We start from the raw sequence: 22,643 nt of genomic DNA on the forward strand, positions 1-22,643 counted from the left end.
GTCTCCTTCCTGGAGCCGAGTGGTGCTATTCTGCCACATGTCGGATGCTGAAGTCTTGGGGGGGCGGGGGGGCAGGCAGAAAGTCTGTCTTTGCCCTGGAAGCTTTTGTTTCTCCTTAATTGCTTGGCTGAGGACATCTACTGGGAAGCCTCGGAGTGTCTTCAGACATCAAATCTGGTTCCAAAGGTACAAATTCCCTAGTTACCCACTGACTCACATGTGTTTCTCAGACTTGGTTTCCAGCAGTAGGATATAAATAATTCCATTTAGAAATTAGGAAATGATCGCTTCTCGGCCTTTTGGCTAAGATCAAGTGTAGAAATTAGGAAATGATGACCTACCTCTCCTATACCCTTGGCTCTGTCATCTTTTCCAAAAGTGAAAATAACCGTAAAGCCCCTGGTTTGATCCCACGTCTTTGGGGTCTTCCGGTTGCGTGGGGCTCACCAAGTACCTTGTTCTGCCACTAAAGAGCGGGACCCAGATGGAGGCCGCCTCTGTTGACCTGTGTGCATGTGAGCGAGTGTCTGAGGAAGCACTTACAGTGTGCTCTGTGCCCACAAGTAGATTTTCTTGTCGTTTATTATTAATTATCCCTTTGAGCGGCTCTGTGAAGCAAGTAAATATTAATAACAATATGCACTGATTATTAAGATAGGATAAAGGTCTATCTTTTCCACGGTCCTTAATTTTAAGTAAGCCCGTTGCACACAAATGACGAATAAATTGAAAGTAAGGCCTTCCAGTGGGGAAACAGTAAAACAGACCAGAACTGGGCAGAGGGGTGGTATGTTCGAGATCTGGTTTTAAATCTTCTCTGTCTCCTTTTGGCAAGGCCCGCCCTCATCCGGTGATTTGCCTGCTGGGTGCCGACGTCCCCTGTCTGGGACCCGTGGGTGGTGTGGGCCCTCCCTGCCCCTCTCGTGTTGGTTTGCGATGATGTTTTAAGTCTCCCCAATATTGTCTGAGATCTGTGACTTATGAGTGTTGATTATGGAAATTTGCATACAGCAGAAAGTAATAAATCACCCGTAATCCTAGATGTAAATGTTAGCATGTTGCTTCTAGATCTTTCCAGTCTTTGTTCATAAATATTACATATCCTGAGATAGTAAAGATCATGCCATACATCCTGCTCCGTAGCCCCGTTTTCTGCAAACCAGAGTGTTTTATGTACATGAAAAAATGTAAAGCAAATGATAGATCTGTAGATTTCCTGCTAACACTTACTGCACTTAGAAAATAATTTTTCCTTAGAGAAGTACGTGTAATTTGGCCATGTGTGAGCAGCATAGTAGTTTTTTTCTCCGTGGGCTGTGCATACACTGAACGACTCTTGGCCGCTCACTTGGCCACAGGGACATCACCGTGTCCGGAAACTGTGCTGTTGAGGAGCGGCGGAGGGTAAACCTTGAAAATTCCTCGTACTTTTAAAACTATTATTTGATCCCCATCTTCCATTTTCAAAAGAATGTTTTTACTGTGTAGAGGATACGAGGTATTGAAAGGCAAAGCAGTGACAGCTAAGCTGTAATCCCATTCATTTACTGCATCACATCGATGTAGTTCTTACCCTTTTCCCCCCAGACACACATGTATATGTACATTTATACATTTTTACACACTCGGGGGTCGTATTGTAAACCCATTTGTAGTCTGTGGCTTCTCTCCCGACAGATCTGGGCTTGGTGCCCCTTTCTCAGAGGAGCGCCCCCTGCTGTCCCAGGCCAGGTTTGCCCTGTAGGACACCGCCCCCCACCCCTAGCCCCAGCGCCGCGGGATTCTCCTTCACAGCACCAGTTTGACTAGTGTCTCCCTCCCACTGGACAACAGCCCTGGGTGATGCAGGAACCCGGTGGCCTGGCTCATGGCTGAAGGAGCTCCTATAACGGCGCCTGAGGGCCCGTCACAGACACCCAGCAAATATTTGGTGAATAAATCGCAATGCATTATTTAATGGTATTGACTATCCTTTGAAAGATACTTTCACCGATGCACCGACACGCCACTGTATCGCTTTACTCAGATTTAACAAGTAACCCCTGGCCGCTGGCATCTGTATTATTTCTAATTTTTCTCTTTTCTAAACAGGACATGCTAAACATTCTTGTCCATAAATCTCAGCCTACGTCAGCGGTATCCTTATGGATAAATTCCCAGAAGTAGAAACACCAAACTGAGGGGTTAACCTACATTGTAATCCCAAGTAGCCCCTTTGTCTAAATGTCCAGAGGGTCTGAGGCCTGGTGTAAATTACACGGTGGGCATGTGTGTCCAAGTAGAGTCACGCCTCCTGGGTCCTTGGAGAGAGCCCCGGGGCACAAAGATACCTCTGGGGCAGGTCCCCTGCCTGGCACATGATCCGATAAAAGGTGAGTGTGTTGATAATGTGTCTGAGAAGACTATCTCCTCATTTTCTTACTCAGTCCACAGGCCTCACGCCGTCCGTGGCCCCAGGAGCAGACTTGGGGTGTGCACGGCCCTTCCACTGTCTGCTGGGGACCTAGACTCGGTCCATCTCTCACACAGAATATAAACCTCCTGGAGGCAGTGATGAGCGCATTCGTGGCATGTTGTAAAGGCTTGAATAGTTTTTTAACGAGGTTCTTCACTTTGACGAACTCAAAACCCAGCGATGTGTAGACATGTAACAAATCACAGCAACGTTTTCAAAGTTCTGAAATAAAACAAAGGATTTAGACATGAGCATTTATTCAGAAGTGACCTACAGGCAAACCAGAGGTGTTTAATTTTGTTTTAATGTTTTTATTCATTTCTGAGAGAGACTGCACGAGCAGGGGAGGGTCAGAGAGAGAGGGAGACACGGAATATGAAGCAGGCTCCAGGCTTTGAGCTGGCTGTCAGCACAGAGCCTGACACGGGGCTTGAACCCACGAACCATGAGATCATGACCTGAGCTGAAGTCAGACGCTTAACCGACTGAGCCACCCAGGCACCCCAAACCAGAGGTGTTTAGAGTACTGGCTGGAGAAACCTCAGGTGGCCTCTTCCCACAGCCACCAAAAGCCCTGGCAGTCAGTCCCTGTGCCGCAGGCAGGGCACGCGCCAGCCCAGGCTGTGACAGCCGGCGCCTCCAAGCCCTCAGGCTCGGGGACGCCGCAAGAAGAGCTGGGGGAGGGTTTCGGGGCTCAGAGGCGGCTGGTCGGCCAGGCTGGTTCCTGGGACGCCAGCAGGTCCTCAGGCAGTCTTGACATACCGGCGGCAACAGGCACGTCTCTTGCCCAGGACTGGAAACCATGTTTGGGAGGCTGCCGTTCCCCAAACATGTTGAATCTAGGCACCGTCCTTAGCCCTTATCACCTTAAATCCAAGTTCAAGCAGACCAGTCTGATAAACCTGCCATTTCTCATCATCGAAAGAGGCTTCCGAAAGAAGAGCACCACCTGCTCTTGCCAGGGGCCCAGCGGTGCCCCCTCCGCCTTCCTGTACCCGCCGCTGGCCCTCAGCGCTCCCCACCAGGACCCCTCCGATCGAGCCCCGCGGACGCTCCCCTGCAGCTCCACAGAGCTGGGCCTTCCCATTACGCGGTTTTATTAGGCACAGTGCTGAAGGCATATCCATCAGTGTTAGAGATTGTTTGCCAAGATACAGAACATGTTTTAAATGGAGCAAAGAAATTTAAATGGGAAGAAATTATAGCATGAGTGAGTTTATCCCTTTCAAGATAATCTCATTTAATAACCAAAAAACTCACAAAAATGTGCATTTTATCCAGCTACAAAGGGAGCGTGGAAGGTTGTATATTGAGGTAATTACATGTTTGGGGTTCCATTCCCTTCTTTAAACTAGATTTCTATTATTTCAGAAAATCAGCCACTGTAGAAAAGGACTATTCATTTATTTCATTGCTGGGTGGCCCATACGCTGTAAAAATAGGTCAAGAACAGTAATCTAAATTGACTGCTGATAAATAATTAAAGCTAATGGAATTTTCTCAAATCTGTGAACTACAATCTTTGAGAAATTGCCAGGACACAGTGTCTGCTGTTGTATAGAAAGATATTTTTTATTTAACACTTCGGTTTAAATGCCATTTAACATTACCTTTTTCTCTCACAAAGATGGGAGGGAGTAGCGTTCATCCCTAAAAGTCACCAAAAGTAGGGTGCTTTGTCGATAGCTGCGTGATTCACCTTCCGATGATGAGTTGGGAAGCCAGGGTTTCAAAATCGCGGCCCAGAGAGGAACTTCCCCCTTCACTGAGCTGTATTTTAAGTTGAGCTCGACAATCTGTGCGTCGGACCGTATACGTCCCTGGGCTGTGCTCCCTGGGCTGTGCTCTGCTGTACGCGGTAAGGGAGAAATTCCTTAAATCTAAGTGGTGTCCAGGGAAATAAGGGCCAAGAACACTTTTTCTTTTACAGATAATTACCATTCTTTCATTAGTGCCACCAGGACCTTAAAAAAATACACTGGACAAAGACTTATAGGTGTTATTCGTAGAAGCGATGGCTTATCGATACAGATGCAGACTGCTCTGTGACCATCCATAAGGCCAGCCTTTGGCGTGGTATGTACACCACGTGGGGTTTTCGAAATTTGCTGATGAGGATGATTCAGGCATCATCAGGATATGTTAGAACCCGAAGACCTTAGAAGAAAGAATCTGTAACCCAGTGTTTTTGAATAGTCTGTCTTCAGCATTTTGGCTTTAAGAGATAGAAAAGAGACCCTATTTTCTCCATTCGGTCTGATGAGGATCTCGGTTGGAAAAAAGAAAATCACCCAGTTTCTGATTGCTTCTCAGCAATGCTGTGGTTCTGTTAACCTGAAGAGTTTTTATCTAACCTAATGTATTTACTATGTGTCAATGTATTTTTTTAAATTTTTTAATGTTTTATTTCTGAGAGAGAGAGAGACAGCGTGAGCAGGGGAGGGTCAGAGAGAGAGGGAGACACAGAATCTGAAGCAGGCTCCAGGCTCTGAGCAGGCTGTCAGCACAGAGCCCGACGTGGGGCCTGAACCCACAAACCGTGAGATTATGACCTGAGCCAAAGTCGGCCGCTTAACCATCTGAGCCACCCGGGGGCCCCAGTGACATCAGATTTATAAGCAACACTTTTTTCCTTGATGTGGCGTAAAATCGTGGCATATCTTAACGTGTGGTGATACCACATTTTATGAACTCTGCCCTATATTGAATATATACCTAAAGCATTTTCAAGTCAGAATTTTCTCCCTTGGAGGCCTGAGCAGGCAAGGGGCAGCAGGGGGTTAGTAAACTCATTTGGAGATCACTTTTTCAGCCCCAGATGGGTGTGTAACATGCAGTCACCTGATGCATAAGCATTTCTAGGGTTTTCAGTGCAAGCCAGTCACTTACCTTAGCCTGACTTCTATCAGGGGTTAACCCCCCTCCCACCCTTCACCATCCAAACACGGCAAGCAAATGTAAACCGAAATAGGGGTGCCCGGGTGGCTCAGTTGGTTAAGCGCCCGACTTCAGCTCAGGTCATGATCTCATTATTCTTGGGCTTGAGCCCCGTGTCGGGCTCTGTGCTGACAGCTCAGACCCTGGAGCCTGCTTCAGATTCTATGTCTCCCTCTCTCTACCCTTCCCCCTCTCACACTTGTCTGTCTCTCTCAAAAATAAAAATAAACATCCAAAAAAAAATTTTTTTAACGTGAACTGAGCAGAGAGGGAAGAATGGCGAGTAGCCCTGGGCCGAGGTGGCTCTGAACCAGTCACCCAAGGGCAGCCACTGCTGCTACCAGCTGGGACCCTGACAGATCCTGTGACGGCCCTGGTCGAGCCCCCTAGAGGTGACCTGGCCCAGCACCTCCACTGGCCCACCCCTCCCCCATGCCCAGTACTCCTGGGAAGGCCGTGTTGTCCCCAGAGAAGACAGGACCCACTCTTCAGCTGCCGCCACCACAGAGGATGAGGTACCCCTGAGGGATGCAGCCAGACAGCTGTGAGTCTTACAATGTAGTTTCACAGAAGTGCATAGGAGTTACTCCCGCAGAGCAGAAGTGAAGGGGACATTGTATAGTGGAGCAAAACATCCTGAAAAATCAGGACTACAATATTTTGAAAATAGAAACCATTTTATGACAGAAGACGTGTTTGTGATTCACAGCCTCTTTCTGTTCAGCCATGACAGCCAGGCTGTCCCCCTTCACCCGCTCGGCCTTCGAAGCCTAAACAGCTGTGTCCTGGGCACCATTCTCTCCTGGACACAGAGGTAGACCTAAGGGGCCACCGGCTCCCAATCTGTGGTACGAGATTCTGTGACGTGTCCGACCCTGGGAATGGTAGAGGTGTCAGGGGCTAGAGGGAATACCAGGCTGCATAGTGGGCACAGAGCCTTCCAGAAACTGTCCAGGTGCCCTGAACGGGCAGAAAGCCAGCACTGCACACCGCATTTTGGGACGTCTTCCACTTGTACCTCACAAGTGGCGCAGCTGAGCGCCGCATGGTAGTTTACTTTGGTTTGGTTTTGGGCTTTTAAATCAGAGCGGTTTTCCCCAGGAATCGTCACGACACAGAAAATTCCCTCAAGCGCATTTTGCCACTCAACTTCCCGATCTAAAAAGTGAGCTGTGAACCCATGGCGTGGAGAACAACGAAAATCCTTTCCACCTAGAAGCGTGTCTCGATAAACATTGCTTATTATTTGGAACGTACTCCAGGGAGAGAAGGTTGAAATGCGCCGTTTCTGGCTTTGCCAACAGACATCGATACTAATAATCTCAAGGACATCACTGTCTGTATGTTAAGATGTCTGTTGCCTTTTGCTCCATGAGTGGTACAGAATCAAAGCACATTGAAAACGGCACCGCAAAGCCTGTCACAGGATTAAGTGGGTGCCCCTAAACTATTAAGGTTTTTTTTTTTTTTAAATCTTTGTGTTAAATCCCAATTCTCAATTCATGCCAATATGATTTTCATTAGCCGGGTCCCCCCGCTCTTCTGTCCACAGTGGCAGAGAAGGGCACGTAGACACATGGACCAGGGCAGCAATGTCTGCAGTGCATGGCACTGTCCAGACAGCAAAGGGCGCCATGCTCTAAAAGGACAGTAAATCGTGTCATGCGGTTGCTAACCGACAGTGGTGCGGCTCAGCGGTCAGAAGCTAGCATCCTTGGCTGTGTCTCCTTCATTTAGTACTGAAGCAGGGAGCATTTGCAGGTGGTAGGCTGGGGTAAGGGACTTCTCAAACTGCCAAAAGTAAAATTGGAGTGGGGGATTTTTTAGTTGCTCACTTGAAGTATGTAAGTCCCACCTGTGTGTGTATGGAGGGAATATGTAATGTTTTTCCTAAAGCTCTTCATGTGTTTTATTTTTTTCCCCGTGTTTATTTATTTTGAGAGAGAATGAGTGTGAGCAGGGGAGGGAGAGAGAGAATCCCAAGCAGGCTCTGCGCTGTCAGTGCCAGGCCTGACATGGGGCTCGATCTCACGAACTGTGAGCTCATGGCCTGAGCCAGAATCAAGAGTCGGACTCTTAACCGACTAAGCCACCCGGGCGCCCCTAACCTTCTGGAGATTTCCCTGGCAAAGTATCATCCAGCCCCGCTTGGTGAGGGAGACGCGGATGTGGGACTGTGGGAGGGACTAAACCCCACTCCCTGCCCTCAAGCAGCCCTCGGTTCCGAGGGAAGAGGATGCTCTCCTAGGATCACTCCTGCCCTTATGACTCACAGTGAGAAGCGACAAGAAACACAGCCTGTGACAGACGCAGGCCTGGCTGCCTGGCTTCTCCGGTATCCACATCTAGACATGCTGAAAGTCTTAGGAGCCCCTCTCTGGAGTCCGAGGGCCAGCAGGTACGATCCAGCTGTCGGACCCGCAAAGCAGGCCCGCGGTCCTCCCCCAGGGCCCCCAGACTGCCTGCAGGTGGGGGCGGGGGCTCAGCCATCAGCCATAGCTCCCCGCAAGGCCAAGGGCCGTTCCAAGCCTGGGCCCTTGAGGGACCACGGTTCCCACCGACGGGCATAAGATAAGCATCACGTTGAAGTTCGCATCCCCGAACTGTTTCCATCTGGCTTGTACGTGTTAGATTAACGTGGCTTTGGGGCCTTTGAGAGGAAGCTTGGCTGCGTGTGTGTGGAGGCGGAGCTTGCGTGCCGGCGCCGCTTCGGGAAAGTTCACCGGCTCTTCTTTACCTGCTAGGATGCGTACCCTAGCATCAGGCTGCTTGGTGAGCACGCTGGAGACTATAGCCGCACCTCATTAGCCTGTCGCCTTCCTCAAAGTCAGCCTTTCTAGAAAACCTAACAGACACACTCCTTTCATCGTCCTGTGTCTGCAGTTTGTGACCAGAGCAGTGCTGTGGACCCGTCCTGCCCAGCTGTCCTGGCCCTCGGGGGAGGGAAGGGGACCAGCCCGGAGTCCCGGGCTCTCTCTGCCTCTACCCCGCTCTCCGTGTCACCCAGTGGCCCGCCCACAGCGAGCTGTCCACACCAGACCTCCGCGTCAGTACCTGTGGTCGCAGGTTTCTGCCAAAGAAGCGTGGCCCGTTCCTCGTGGGCACAACATAGGCTTTTACCCCTGACCCTGCCTGGGACCCAGTGGTGATCTCCCCTCGTTCTTCATCCTTTTTGTCCTCTGTGCCGTGCTCTTGAGAGAGGGACACTGGCCATGTGAGATGGGGCAGTGGCGGGGTCTCCTGTTGCTGCACCGCAGACTTACTGGCTCAGAACAGCAGAAACTCCTCGTGCAACAGGGCCGGAGGTCAGAAGGCCAAAATAGGTGTCGCTGGGCTGACGGCGGGTGTCGGCAGCTCTGTGTTCTCTCAGAAGCTCCAGGGAAAATCGTTCTCCAGGTGCCTGCAGCTTCCCAGGCACCCTGCGCCTCTTAGCTTCCACCCCTGTGTCATTCTGACCCCCGCTTTCACCATCACACCTCTCTGGCTCCCGCCCTCCTTCCTCCCTCCTGCCTCCGCCTCACTTGGGTCATCCAGGCACATCTCCCCAGCTCAGGGTCCCCCACTCACTCCCGTCTGCTGAGTCCCTTTTCCCACATAACCTAATGGAGCCACGGGTCCCGGGGTTCCGGACGTGGGTGTCTCTGGGGGCCGTTACTGGGTCTAGCACAGATGGCCTCATTTATTTACAAAGAGCCTGGTAAAGAGTCTGATTGGTTTTGGTCATCCAGTTTGGCATAAGAACATAGAGGGCGATGCGGGGGAGGAACAGAAGTACGGACTTCTGCACGGAAATATCAGCGTCACCCGGAGGAATGCAACTTACAGGAAGATGTGTAATTAAAAGGGAAACGGTGCTACTTCTTGATCAGATACTTTGATAGGGTTACAAGCCCACATAACGTGGGCTGGCTACATCGGCCAAGAGCTAACAGCACAGCCCCGTGTCACAGACTGCCCTGAGGGAGGTACTCCACATCTGTGGCCTCTGGCACCGAGCACTTGCAAGGTGGCTCCTGCAACCGAGGAACTGAATTTTTTTTTAAATGTTTATTTCTGAGAGAGAGAGACCGCGTGAGTAGGGGAGGGGCAGAGAGAGAGGGAGACAGAATCTGAAGCAGGCTCCAGGCTCCAAGCGGTCAGCACAGAGCCGGACATGGGGCTCGACCTCACGGAAGTGAGTTCATGACCTGAGCCAAAGTTGGACGCTGAACCGGCTGAGCCACCCAGACGCCCCGGAACTGAATTTTTTTAAGTTCAGTTGAGTTGAGTTACAGTTCAGCACAAATAGCTGGTGGCTACCTGTTGGATGGCACAGGCGAGAGCAAGGGGTCCTGGCCTGGGCTCTCGGGGGGAGACTTTAGGAAGGCCACAGTGGAACTATCGGCCGGTTGTATCCCTGAGGAAAGCATCACCAGCTTTCCTCAGATTATCAGAAGGCTTCATGACCCAAAACGGGTGAGGGCCCTGGTTCAGAGGAAAACCACCAAGGACCCCAGAGCGCAAAATACGTGGATCTGTTCTCCCTAAGAGCACACAGCTCGGCGATGAGTGAGGTGAGTTCAGAGCTAAAGATGGAAGGGCCCTTTGACTCAGGTGCTTGGCTAACAGAACACAGAATGCCGTTGGTCAGTTACCAGAGGAGCAAGCAGGTGTCCAACGTGCCCCTGTGTACACACGGCTGACAAGGATGGCTCACCTCGGGGGGCTGAGCAGGCCCATGGCTAGGGCTCCTTAGAGAATCCCAGCACCCCAGAGTGGGAGAGGCCAGACGCTCATCCCCACCCCTCTTGGGATGCATGAATTCCCTTCTCATCCACCTTCAAGTGATGCTTGAAAATCCTGATACCAGAGAAGGCTGTCTTGTATGCACTCAGATCGATTGAGGATAACTAAGTTTGCTAGAAAGCTTTTCCCTGAATGGTAATGGTGACGATACTCCTAAGAATAAAAGTTGTTCGTACTATTAAGTACTTACAGTGTGTCAGGAGCAGTACTACCGATGTGGATTACACTTGATCCCCTCTTTGGGGAAGACACTCTGACCCTTGAGCACAGGGAGATGGAAAAACTGGGCTTCAGGAGGTAGACCGGCATCCGGAGCTCCAAGAGATGGGGAGTGGCTGGGCCAGAATTTGGAATCCGGGCTCTGCCTTCTGCCTTCCATCTTCCGGGCCTGGTTCTGATCTAGGAGCTGTGGACTAACATCCAGACTCTTCCTTTGCCCGGTAGCACTCGTGTATTCGATGGCGGCCCGTCTCAGTGGCTTAGGAGTGGCATGCACCCAGACGGCCATATTGAGAGCTGACTCATTAAAACCCTGCCTGCCTTCCCAGCCCAGATGCCACTTCTTCTGTGAAACTGCTCCTCACCTCCCTTAACCTGAATTTTTCCATCCTCTATGTTTTCCCGTAGCACTGGGGCTCCTGACAATACTTGACCTTCTCTTGCGTTATGGGTTCATTGGCACGAGTCCAGTCCTTACAGTACGAGTCCATGTCCGTTGGCGTGTGCATAAGGCTTGGAAGCTGGAAGTGCCTAGATACCTGGCTTTGGCCCAGACTTAATAAATCTGATCTGGTGCATAGATCGTGCTCAGTAAACACCCCAGATATCAGTGCCTCGTGTCATTTATTTGTCAATACAATTGACATAACATCGTGGGAATTGGAGGTGTCCAGTGCGTTGGTTCGGCACTTTTATACGTTGCCATGTGGTTGCTGCAATAGCGTTAGCTATCACCTTTATCACACCACATGATTGTCATGTCTTTTTTGTGTTGAGAACAGTTCAGCGCTCATCTTCCCGCAGCTTTGAAGTTTACAATACAGCAGTGTGACTGTGATCACTACGTTGTGCGTCAGCCAATTATTCATCTCAGAGAGAATGTTCTCAAGGAGATTCATACTGACTTGCCTCTGGGATGTTCCTTTGTCTTAAAGTGTGGGCTGGTGGTTTGGTATGGAATTTCCACGGACCACATCAGACATGGCTTCAAAACACAGGTGTCTCCTAGTGAATGACAGAGCTCTAAGGTAATAGCTAAAATGCAAGATGGTGGCCCCAGATCCTTTTCAGACACCAGCAGGTCAGATCTACATTATAACTCCTGTTTTATGCTAAGCACATTATCTCAGACCGATACGAGCAAAACCCCGCGTCCCTAGCACAATGGGAATGAGGTGTCTATAACCTGGACGGGGTAGAAATAAAATCTAATGGCATTCTCAAGGAAGTTCATTTAGACGACGGCGCGCCGGTCGGCGTGATTTATGTCCTTCCAATGAAGGAAACGGACGGGGGAGGTTCCAAGATTGCTTTATCTAATGACAGTCATCAGTGAATTCAAAGCTGTTTTGATGGGAGGCCTTAACGAATGTTTCCCTTCTCTTTTTCCCTCTGCAATGGCTGTTTCCTGACGCGCCCCTCTTGCTCCAGGATTTGCGCAAGCAGGTAGCCCCACTGCTGAAGAGCTTCCAGGGGGAGGTAAGCGTTTATGTTTATTTTATACCCTGAGCCGCCCTTCGTATAGTTCATTGTCCTTTCTTTTTATTCTCGTTAAGTCAATGCCATTGATAGAAGGGGCTGGCCCAGACAGAGCCTTCCCAGCTGCACTCACTCAACGTCATGTGAGTCTTGTGGTTCCCCATCTGATGTTTCCACTGGGTTCTCAGTTAAAGCCCAGGTGGAAAGCGAAGCCGCATCTGCAATGGAGGAAGGTGTGGTGGATTCAGGGGTGAGGCGGCCTGCACGCTTGCACTTCCCATAGCGGACTGAGTTTGTCCACACTGCAGCCTTTGGGAGCCCACGCGTCCTCAGGCCCCGCAGTTCCAAGTGAGCCTGGGGCTGTGGCCGCCAGGAGGCCTCCCGGGTGGGAAGGATGCTGTGGGCAGTGCGGGGCTTTCACGCCCAGCTCCTGAGGGAAGAGGGATCGCACTTGCTGGAGGCTTGAAACAAAGAACAGCAGGCAAAGCCGTGAGGAGTCAGTTTGGACTCGGTATAAGGAAGGGCTTTCTATTGGGTCCTTTCAGAGAGGGACCGTGCCGTTGGGCAAGATGGCGGCCGGTCCTTACAGATGCGAGTGGCTGCGGTGGGGGACGCGCCAGCCCCTTCTCAGCCCTTTGTGTGGTCTTGGTGAATCTTAGAGCGCCAGGAGTTTTGTCCTGGTTCTGGAGTTTCCCGTTCCCGGCTTTTCGCTGCTCCCGTTGGAGTGATGGCAGCAGGAATAATACTGAGCAGAGGGGACAAGACTGTGCAAAGCCCTCCAAAGAACCCAGATTGGTAGGATCTTGGGGATTCTATTTTGTTGCAACTTCCTGAGGCCTAGAGAACAAGGGGGCGGGACCTGCGTGAGTGAGATGGCAGGTTCAGGTGTTAAGGGCATGGGGGGGGGCGGGTGGCCTGCCACTGGGTGGATTCCTCAGGTGACAGCAGAGGGCAGGGGAGCCGTGCGGTAGGCAGCGGGCGCCAAAGGTCTCGGTGGGAGGGACACAGCCGAGGCCCCGTCTCCGCTCATTGTCTCCGGGCTCGGCTCCCTGAGGCTCAGGGGATAGCACTGTCCCCGGGCTGGAAAGACAAAAACTGCCTTTCCTCAGATTTGCATCGATCTGATCTCTCCCCTTACCTGTTCAGCAGCTTTCATGGGGCCCAGCGGCGAGTGTTTCTGCAGCCGCAGCAGCTCAGTTTTGGGGTGTCTGCCTGGTTTTCTTGCTTGCTGAAAAATTCCAAACCTGCCTAAAAATGGAAAGGCTGGCGCTTGCTGCCGTTTTGCCCCATTTACTCCCCCTGCCCTTCGGCTCAACATTTGAAAGCGAGCTTGCAGATAGCCCGGCTCTGTGCCCCTAAAAACACGCATGCTCGTGTCTCCTAAACGTGAGGTTTTTCCTGGGTATTAGCACAGTAACCCTGAGCAACACACGCGGGAAAGTAACACTCCATGATACCTCACATTTGGTCCCAAATCAATCCCAAACCAAATCAGCTGTTCCCAAAATGTCTTTTATAACTGCCCTGCCCCTGACCTGGAGTTCGGTCAGGTTCATGCATTGCACTTGGGGATGGGTGTGTGTGCGTGTGCGTGTGTGTGTGTGGGTACATCAGATACATATACACATATACTTACAAATACATACATACATACATGACTTTTAAGAGTTTAACACACTTAGGGCGCCTGGGTGGCTCAGTCGGTTAAGCATCTGACTTCAGCTCAGGTCATGATCTTGGGGTTCGTGAGTTCAAGTCCCGCATCGGGACAGCTCAGAGCCTGGAGAGCCTGGAGCCTGAAGATTCTGCGTCTCCCTCTCTCTCTGCCCCTTCCTTCTCCTGGCTGTCACTCACTCTTTCTCAAAAATAAAACCAACATTAAAAAAATTTTTCTTAAAGAGAATTTAACACACTTATTACAGATCACCCCACATTCTGAATGGGGTAATGGCTGTGGTTCTGGATATATTAACTTTGAAATGCCTGAGAGACATCCAGATTTCTTATCTGCCTGTTTTTTAAAAGGCTATTGGAAAAATAAACATTTTTATAGCACTGCTAATATTTACCAAGCCTCTGCTAATTGCTCTGTTTATATGAAATAATCTGTGCTTTCTAGTAAGCTAATTTGAGCAGAAAGGGCTAAATCCTACTTGTTTCTGAAGAAAGAACTTGCCTGATAGAGGGCAGCTATGGACGGGGACCGCACATGCAAGGTCAGTTTTCTGAGGAGAAAGGCCGGAGGGCAGCGGGTCCTGGTGCTTCGATGGGGCGAGACCCACCGGCTTGTGTTTCTAAAGAACCGCCTTCTCCAGTCAGAGGCTTCTTTCGTATCCTTTGTCAGTGTCCACCGCACGCAGGTTTATTCATTGGACACATTCTTTGAGTTTATCCCCAAGTGCTGGAGTTTCCCCTGGACCCGCGTATGGTGTCGGTGAGAAAACGTTCTTTGCCTTTGAATTTGTGTAGATGACTTCGCTGTTGGAGAGCCCCAAAAGAAAAAAAAGCAAAAACAAAGAACGAGATAAAGTGTTCAGACAGCAAGAAATTCGCGCATCCGTAATGCATTGGACCATCCTGGGAGCTGTTAGCTTGGCTGGGTACCGTGCACCCCCTACAGCGCTTCCTGGTGGTTCTCAGTGTAAATCGGGCACCTTCCTTCCCGTGGCTGATGAGACCCGCATGCTGGGGCAGCCACTTGTCTTTCTAGAGCCTTCTCACTCCTGATTGCTGGGTACCCACCATTCTGAGTTCCCGTCAGGCCCTGGAGCTTGGGGCATCCTTGCCAGCCTCCGGGCCTTGGCACGGGCCGGACTGCTTCCGTGCCTGCTGCCTCCCTTCAGTGTGGGCGCCACTTCCTTAAGGAAGGTGTTTCCCGAGCCCCAAATGACAGGCCAGGCCCCTTTACCATGCGCTCCCCTTGCACCCACACGGCTTGTGACACATTTGGCGTCATGCCTAAGCAACGCCTGAACCTTTGTCTTGTTCTCGTTAGCCTGTGAAATGTGCGCCTGGGCTCGTGGGTTGCTGTTTCCCAGTGCCAGGCACAGCAGGAACTGAAAAGTTTTAAGGCTCTCAAAAATGGCTATGGAATAAATGAGCCCGTGAGGTTCCTTCGGAGGTGGTTTTTAAAACATTTTGTCTCCATCCCCTCAGCAGGTTGTGTTGTATTAATTAGGAGAAAGGGACGCCAGAAAGGCTGTTTGGAAAATACCTTTAAAAGAAACTGGGGGCACCTGGGTGGCTCAGTAAAGCGTCCAACTCTTGATTTTGGCTCAGGTCATGATCTCACGGTTTGTGGGATCGAGCCCCATGTTGGGCTCCACACTGACGGCCCAGAGCCTCCTTGGGATTCTCTCTCCTCTCTCTTCCGCCCTCCCCTGCCTCTCCCTGGTACATTCTCCCTTTCTCTCAAAATGAATGAATAAACTTAAAAAAAAGAAAAGGAAAAAGAAACTAGTAAATAACTGTATTTATACAGCTGATTGAGTAATAGGGAATACTATGGGTCGTAATGGTAACTCAAAGTTATTATAACAAAGTCCTCACATTTAACGCCCTGAAATTTGACTAACTGATTGACTGCTATACCTTAATTTGTGTGTTTCACGAGCCTGGCCTACAGATCAGTGTTGGGAAGGGGAATAACTTAGATGGTCGATCCAGTTTAAGACTTATTTTAGTCTCGTAATTTCAGACAGTCCCTTCGGTGAAGTGACCCAGTCTTTAGGAAAGTGTGAAGTCTCGTAACTTGTCTCCCCTTCCCCTTGCTTTGCTCCCTGATGGGGGTCCTCGTATATAAAAGTTTGAGTGGGGAAGCAGTTGCCTTAGACCCTAACTCCTCTTGCTTAAGCTCAGTGTTCTCAGAGAAGAAAATCTTCCTAGGAAATAACTTAGGTACTTACATCAGAGAGGAAATGAAAGACTGAAAATTTATGATCTCAGTGCCCAGCTTAAAAAGTTAGAAAAGTACAATAGAATAAACTCAAAGAAAACAGGAAGAAGGAAATAACAAATATAAATAATAATAAAAATATAATAATAATAATAATAATAAGAGGAAATGACCAAAGGGAAAAACAGCCCAAAGAGGCTACTACAGTAGACAACCCACCTTTCTTCCTAATCAAGAAAGAAAAGGTTAGTGATGGAAACAGGGATACTGTTGCAGCTGTAGCAGATAATTCAAAAGACAGTAAGGGAATATTACAATCAATTTCGTGCCAATAACATTTTAAAACCTTGACCAAATGGACACATTTCTGGAATACTAGAATGCACCAAAGCTGATCAAAGAAATAGAAACCTTGAGTAGCCTGGGGCGCCTGGGTGGCTTAGTCGGTTAAGCGTCCGACTTTCGCTTAGGTCATGATCTCGCGGTTCGTGGGTTCGAGCCCCGCGTCGGGCTCTGTGCTGACTGCCGGCTCAGAGCCTGGAGCCTGTTTCAGTCTGTGACTCCCTCTCTCTCTGACCCTCCCCTGCTCACACTGTCTCTCTCTCTCTCTCCTAGAAATAAATAAAACAAAACAAGAAACCTTGAGTAGCCCTATAACTATTACAGCAGTATTTCCATCAGGTGTGGGCGCTTTTAGGGAGAGTCCTGTCCATCCCTCATAAAACAGACACATTCTAATCTTTTGCAGGCTCCTTTAGAAACTACAAAAAGAACACTTCCTAACTTTTTTTGTGAAGCTAGCGTCACCTTGATACCCAAACCAATAAAGAATAGTACAAGAAAAGGAAAATCAAAGTCCATTGTATTTGTAAATAGATATCCAGAAGCCCTTAAAAGCGTATTCACCAATGGAATCCGTTGAGCTCTGTGTATCTCAAGAATGCTGTTTGGTTTAATGTTAGAAAAATTTAGTAATGTATATTAATGTCATTAGCAGCTCAAAGAAAAAATCATGTTAATAGTTACAGGAAAAGAATTTGATAAAATTCAGCATCGATTCATGATGTAAAAAAAGAAAAAAAACTACCAGTCAACTGTATAAAGGAGAACGTCTTTAATCTGGGGAAAAGTTTTTGCCAAAAGCCTATGTCAATCATTAAGCTCTGATATTAAAAAAATTCCCTTAGAAATTGGGAGCAAGAAAAGAAAGCATACTATTGCTACTTTTATTTAACATTGTACTGGAAGTCTTAGCTGGCATGGAAGACAAGAAAAGGATCCAGTATTGTCACACAAGGAACAAAACTGTCATTTTCCAAGTGAGCCTCAATTGTTAAACAACGTTGCTAAATGCAAAATTAATATGCAAAAGTAACAACATACTTCTACATCGACAGCAAACTGAGAAAGGATACAACTAGAGTTAGCAACAAAAAATAAAGACTACCTAGAAATGAAGATAATAGTGCATAGGAGTTAACTCTTCCTGGAGAGAAGTAGATCATTTATATTAAAAGACATTAAAGAGGACTTAAATGGAAAGAGAGAAAGTACTCAAGGATAGAAATTCCCACTATTATTAAAGATAATCAATTTCCCTCAAGTCGATTAGAGGGAGTCATTGTAATTCCAATCAAAGGTCCAATAGCATTTTTCAGAAAACTTGAAAAACTGATCCCAGAAGCGATAAGGAAGAGCAAGGGATCAGTAATGGTGACGGTAGTATTAAATAAGAACAAGGTGTGCCGCCTGGGTGGCTCAGTCGGTTAAGCGCCTGACTTCAGCTCAGGTCATGATCTCACGGTTCATGAGCTCAAGCCTGGCATCGGGCTGTCTGCCGTCAGCATGGAGCCTGCTTCAGATCCTCTGTCTCTCTCTCTCCCTGCCCCCCACCTCTCTCTCTCTCTCTCTCTCAAAAATCAATAAACATTTTTTTAAAAAAAGAACAAAATGGAGGCTTTGCCCTGCCAGATGATAAAAGCTACAGTGATTAGCACAGGTGTAAACATAAGTGTAGTAACGATTCACAATAAAAGATCAGGAACTGGCATCTGGATACATAGAAGCTTAAGTATTGCAGAGCTGGGACTGTAGATTGGTGAGGAAAGGGTAGATTTCCCAGTAATGGTCCCCCAACAATTGGTTACCTTTTTGGAATTGAGATTGGATCCGTACCTCACACCATATGCAAAATACAGATGAAGACTTAAGGCAACACTTTACACCTTTTGGAAGAAAATACAGATTATGATGACTGCGTTGGGAAGGATTTGTTAAATAAGAAACCATAAAGGAAGAAATTGTTATATTTAACCACATTAAAATTTTAGTCTAAATAAACTATGAAAGAAAAAAATAAAAGAGACAACACCTGGTCTTTCACCATTAAAAAAATAAACAGTAAGTAAATAAATAAAATTTTAGTATAAAAGTTTGTCAGTTTTTAATTTTTTAATGTTTGTTTATTTTTAAGAGAGAGAGAATGAGTGGGGGAGGGCAGAAAGAGAAGGAGACACAGAATCTGAAGCAGGCACCTGGCTCTGAGCCATCCACACCGGCTCGAACCCACAAACCGTGTAGGGAAATGTTCCCCCTTTCTGAAGACATTTTACGATATCTGTTGGAAACTTGTAATAAAGATTCAGACTCAACTGAATCTTTTTCATAGTAAAGACCAAGTGTCTGTGACACAAACAGTGCTCTCCCTGGGGCCAGACTGTGGACAGGTCATGGGTGGGGGAGGGGGGACCCTTGGCCTTGAGTCACAAACCAAGAGGAGGCAACTCCCACACACATAGATAGCAAAGGATTAGTATTCAGAGAACATTTAAAAATTTTGCCTATTAGTAAGAAAAAGACCTAAGAAAAGGGGGCAAAAGCCATGAACAGCATCCTCAGAGGAGAAAATGAGAATGGTCACTAAGTATAGGAAAAGATGCCCAGCCTCGTAAACGGGGAAACGCAAATTCAAAGGATTTAATCGCAGCATTCTCCTATCTGCCAGGTTGGCCAAACTCCAAAACTCAAGATAGAGATGGGAGTGTAAATTGGTAGCCGTTCTGCAGACCAGTCTGCCGTCAGATACTGAAGCTTATGAAGCACATTCACCTTGACGCAGCAATTCCACTCCTAAGAATATGTCCTAAATGAGCTGAAACGTGGGCCCCAGGAAGCAAGTTCACGAGTGTTTGCAATGAGTAAGCAGGCAGATACAACCCACTTTCCAGCAGCAGTAGAAGGAATTACGTAAAGCGCAGTACATTCATGTGATGGAGTACAGCCCAGCAAGGGAGAATTCACGGCTTGGAAACGTGCACTACCGCGCCGACGCCGTTTAGGGGTCCGTGTGTATGTTTATGACATAAGGAAACTATAAAGGAAGAGTTAAACAGGAAATTCAGAATAGAGGTTATCAGAGCCAGGCATAGACGACGTTTCAAAGGTCACAGAAGCGTCCCTACCCCCAGGTGCTCGTTTTGTTAATTATACCTGATGTATTCTTTTATAAGTGTGAGCTGTTTTTTCGGAAACAAAATAATCGCCCTCAGAAGGCGGTAGCTACATGATTATATTTTTGCACGGGAAGAACCAAGTACCCTCCCTTCCCTTTGCAATTCGACCACGATGAATTTTCCTCTCCTGGCAAGTGGTTGCTTCTGGGGAGGCCGTGCACCTGGGAAGGCCGAGGGGGAAAGCGCAGCTGTGAATAGTGTTCAGAATGACATTTGTGGGACCCCAAGCAAGGCCAAGTGCTGGGTGCTGGGTGCTTTCCTAGCATGCACTCACCCCGTTTTCACAGCACTGGGAAGGCTCCGCCCCTTCCTCACATGCCAGTCCCTCCATGTGGGCTCTGGAGCCCTCCCCTCTTGCCCTCTCAGGAGCCACAGCCCTGCAGGGAACCCCGTCCTGGGTCTTCAGTCTCTGCTCATCTGCATTCTGTAAGCACTAGTATGTTCCATCTTGAGATTAAGTGGGCGAGTGGCTTCCTTGTCCCCAAGTCTCCTTCTTTGTTTCTTTTTTTTTTTTTAAGTTTATTTATTTTGAGAGAGACAGAGAGTGCGAGCAGGGATGGGGCTGTTGAGGGGGGGAGAGTATCTCAAGCAGGCTCCGCACTGTGAACGCGAAGCCCAATGCAGGGCTCCAACTCTCATAAACCGTGAGATCGTGACCTGAGCCGAAATCAAGAGTCAGGTGCTTAACCGACTGAGCCCCCCAGGCACCCCCGTCTCCCAGACTTGTTGGCCAGACTTCTCCAGAGAGCTGTCTCCACCCCCGTGTATGCCCATTGCTCTTGGACCCACCCCTGTCTGGAGTCTGTCCCCTCTCCCTGGACCCCTGTAGTCCTCGACTGTCTCATCACGTCAGGGACACGCGGGTCCCCTTGCAGTTCCTCTCCATGTGTTCCCTTCTTTTGACATCCCCTGATATTCTGTCTTCCGGATTTTCCGTCTACTTCTCTGGCTATTGATTTTTAGTCTTCTCGGGCAGCTCCTTTGCATTCAGACCTCTGAGTGATAGCGTCCTGTGCTATATAATCTCCCGGGACCTGTCCGCTGGAAACTCACATGTCTCTCTCTAACTCGGTCTTCTGCTTTGTGCTCCAGGCTCACGAGACTGCCTCCTGCACCTTAACCACTTAGGTATTCTGTAGGAAAAGACTCTGAGCCCACAGCCCCCTTGTGTATCGCTCCCATACCTGCTGGGGTCTCCCGCTGCCCCCTTCCCTCCTCGAGGACGGCTCTGCAGTTTGCTTGGCAGCCTTGGCCAGAAATCTAAGACGTCCACTCCCTCCCATCCGCCCCACTCACCATCCTTCCTCCCAGTGTCCTCCTCTGCCCGCATCTTGCCCTCCCTACTACCCACAGCCCGTCCGAAGCCGTTGCTTGTCACCGAGACCACTGGTCTCTGTTCCAGCCCCTGCCCGCTCCACCCCCACCTTCGCCCGTCTGCCGGGAGCGCGTCACTTTCTGCTTACTGCCCTTCTGTAGCTCCAGTGCCCTTGAGGCAAACACAGAACCCCGACCTCAGCCTCAGGGTGCCCGGCCTGCCTACGGCCCGCCCTCCGCCCGGCCCCCTCTTCCTCCCTTTTTGGTGCTCGCTTCAGATGTCATGCCGTCTAGAGGTCTCTGACCGCCAGTGCCAACCAGGACGTTCTCACCCTTCCTCTTGTAGCACTTGTCCCTTGGTCCAGAGTGCTTTTCTCATTGTCTTCGTGGGTTTGTCTGTGTCTACGACTCTCTCTGGACTTTCTGTGTCTGCCTGGCCTCTTGTAGACCCTGCCTGGCCCTAGCAAGCACACAGTAGGTGTCTATTGGATGCATGAGGCTGAGGGGCAGCAGTGTCCTTATTTCACAGATGGCAAAGCCATGCCCAGAGAGACAAAGTGCCCACCCAGAGTCGCACGGGTGATCCTGGCAGGGCCCGGACCCATTTTGGGACTGTTATACTGCTCGGGGAACGGGGAGGGGACACCTTCTGCCCTCCATCATCTCAGTCACCCTCCCCAGTTTTCGATAAGGGCAGTGGGTGTTGGGAACGAGGGAGGAAGGCAGGCCAGAGTATTCAGATGCCCCTGAACACACTTGCAAACCATTTGGCAGATTGTAATCAACCTGGAGATGAAATGGATTAACGGTGGGTGAATATTCATTGAATTCGTTCAGAGGAACTCAGAGCTTAGGACACTCTCTAGGCCAGTGTCTGTTGCCCTGTTTCGTACTTAAGTGTTCGGAGCTAAAGGCCGTGTCTAAATAAAGCCAGGACGTCCAAGTACCTTATTCCAAAGAACGTTTCACAGGGAGTTGGAAGGACCTGGGAGCTGGCCCCGGGCACTGCCGCTCACTCTCCTGTGACCTCGGACAGCTCCCAGGCCTCCTTCCGCCTGACTTTGCTTGTCTGTAAACTGAGTGGGTGAGCAAGATAGTCAGCAAGAAGCCCCGTAGCTCTGAAGTCCACTATGACTCAGTGGACTAACACTTGGGTTGACTCTCATCAGCAGAACAGAAGAGGACATTTGTCAGCAGTTAGAGCTGCTCAAAAATGGAACGAGCTGTCATCTAAGAGAGAGTGTTTCCCGTCACAGGGCCAGAGGACCAAGGTCAGGGAGGTGGTCAGCTCTTACCCGTTCATCCTTCAGGGCCCTGTCATGCCTACACTTAGCAAGTGCGGCACTGAGTGTCGTGGGCAGGATTCTGTCAGAAAGTTGGACCAGACTTCGGGGTCCTCAGGTTGGTCCTCGGAGGGACCAGCAACCTGCATGAGACTCACCCGCGTGTTCCCAAAACTTCTGCTTCCTGGGCTCCTCCCACCCCGAAGTTCCGATTCAGCTGCCCAGGGCAGGGCCTGAGACGCTGGAATTTGATGAAGTCCACGGCCGGGTCTCCTGCGCAGCCACCTGCTGGCACCACGGGCTTGGCTCCCCGCACGTACGCTTTCTCTGTAGGCCAGCATTCTGTGGCTCTGCCCGCTTGAGCACCTGACACTGGCAGGTAGGGGGCTCCATGATTCGGCTTTCAGTCTTGCCAGGCTTTCGGTCCCTGGCTTCTGCTCTGGCCAGACTGGTCTGTCTCCTGTCCCCAAACATGCCATTGTGGTTTCCCGCCTCTGGCCTTCTCCTAAAGTCACGGCCTCGGCTGTTAGAACTTTCCGCGGTTCCTCACCTAGACCACATCCATCCTCGAAGACTTGAGCGTCTGCGTTCTTCGTTCCTTTTCCTGCCGTCCCAGCCTGAGTTCCTACCTTTTTCCTTCGAGGGCCTGCACCTTCTCTTCGACTTCATACCCTCTTCCTTTCCCTGCTGGCCTGGCTTAGAAAGACATCTCTGCTGAATTCCTCACCCTCCCGTGTCCTCCCCGGTTACTAAGTACTCCTCGA

At 49.5% G+C, this 22,643-nt stretch overlaps 1 protein-coding gene and 1 long non-coding RNA gene across 2 annotated transcripts in view; one reads left to right on the forward strand and one right to left on the reverse strand.

Moving 5' to 3' along the window:
- Positions 1-22,643, forward strand: part of CUX1 (cut like homeobox 1) — a 355,101-nt gene that overhangs the window by 148,943 nt on the left and 183,515 nt on the right. The window contains exon 3 of the mRNA XM_077777955.1: positions 11,828-11,875. Within this exon, the coding sequence (XP_077634081.1) occupies positions 11,828-11,875 (48 nt within the window). The remainder of the gene's footprint in view (positions 1-11,827; positions 11,876-22,643) is intronic.
- On the reverse strand, positions 1,927-10,505 carry LOC144242902 (uncharacterized). Its single transcript, XR_013338484.1, has 2 exons — positions 10,368-10,505; positions 1,927-2,677 (listed from the first exon to the last, which is right to left on the reverse strand). It is a non-coding gene; the product is annotated as an uncharacterized LOC144242902 (long non-coding RNA).

This window comes from Crocuta crocuta, unplaced genomic scaffold (assembly GCF_008692635.1).
Source record: "Crocuta crocuta isolate KB4526 unplaced genomic scaffold, BGI_CrCroc_1.0 scaffold217, whole genome shotgun sequence".
In the NCBI taxonomy this organism is placed as follows: Eukaryota; Metazoa; Chordata; class Mammalia; order Carnivora; family Hyaenidae; genus Crocuta; species Crocuta crocuta.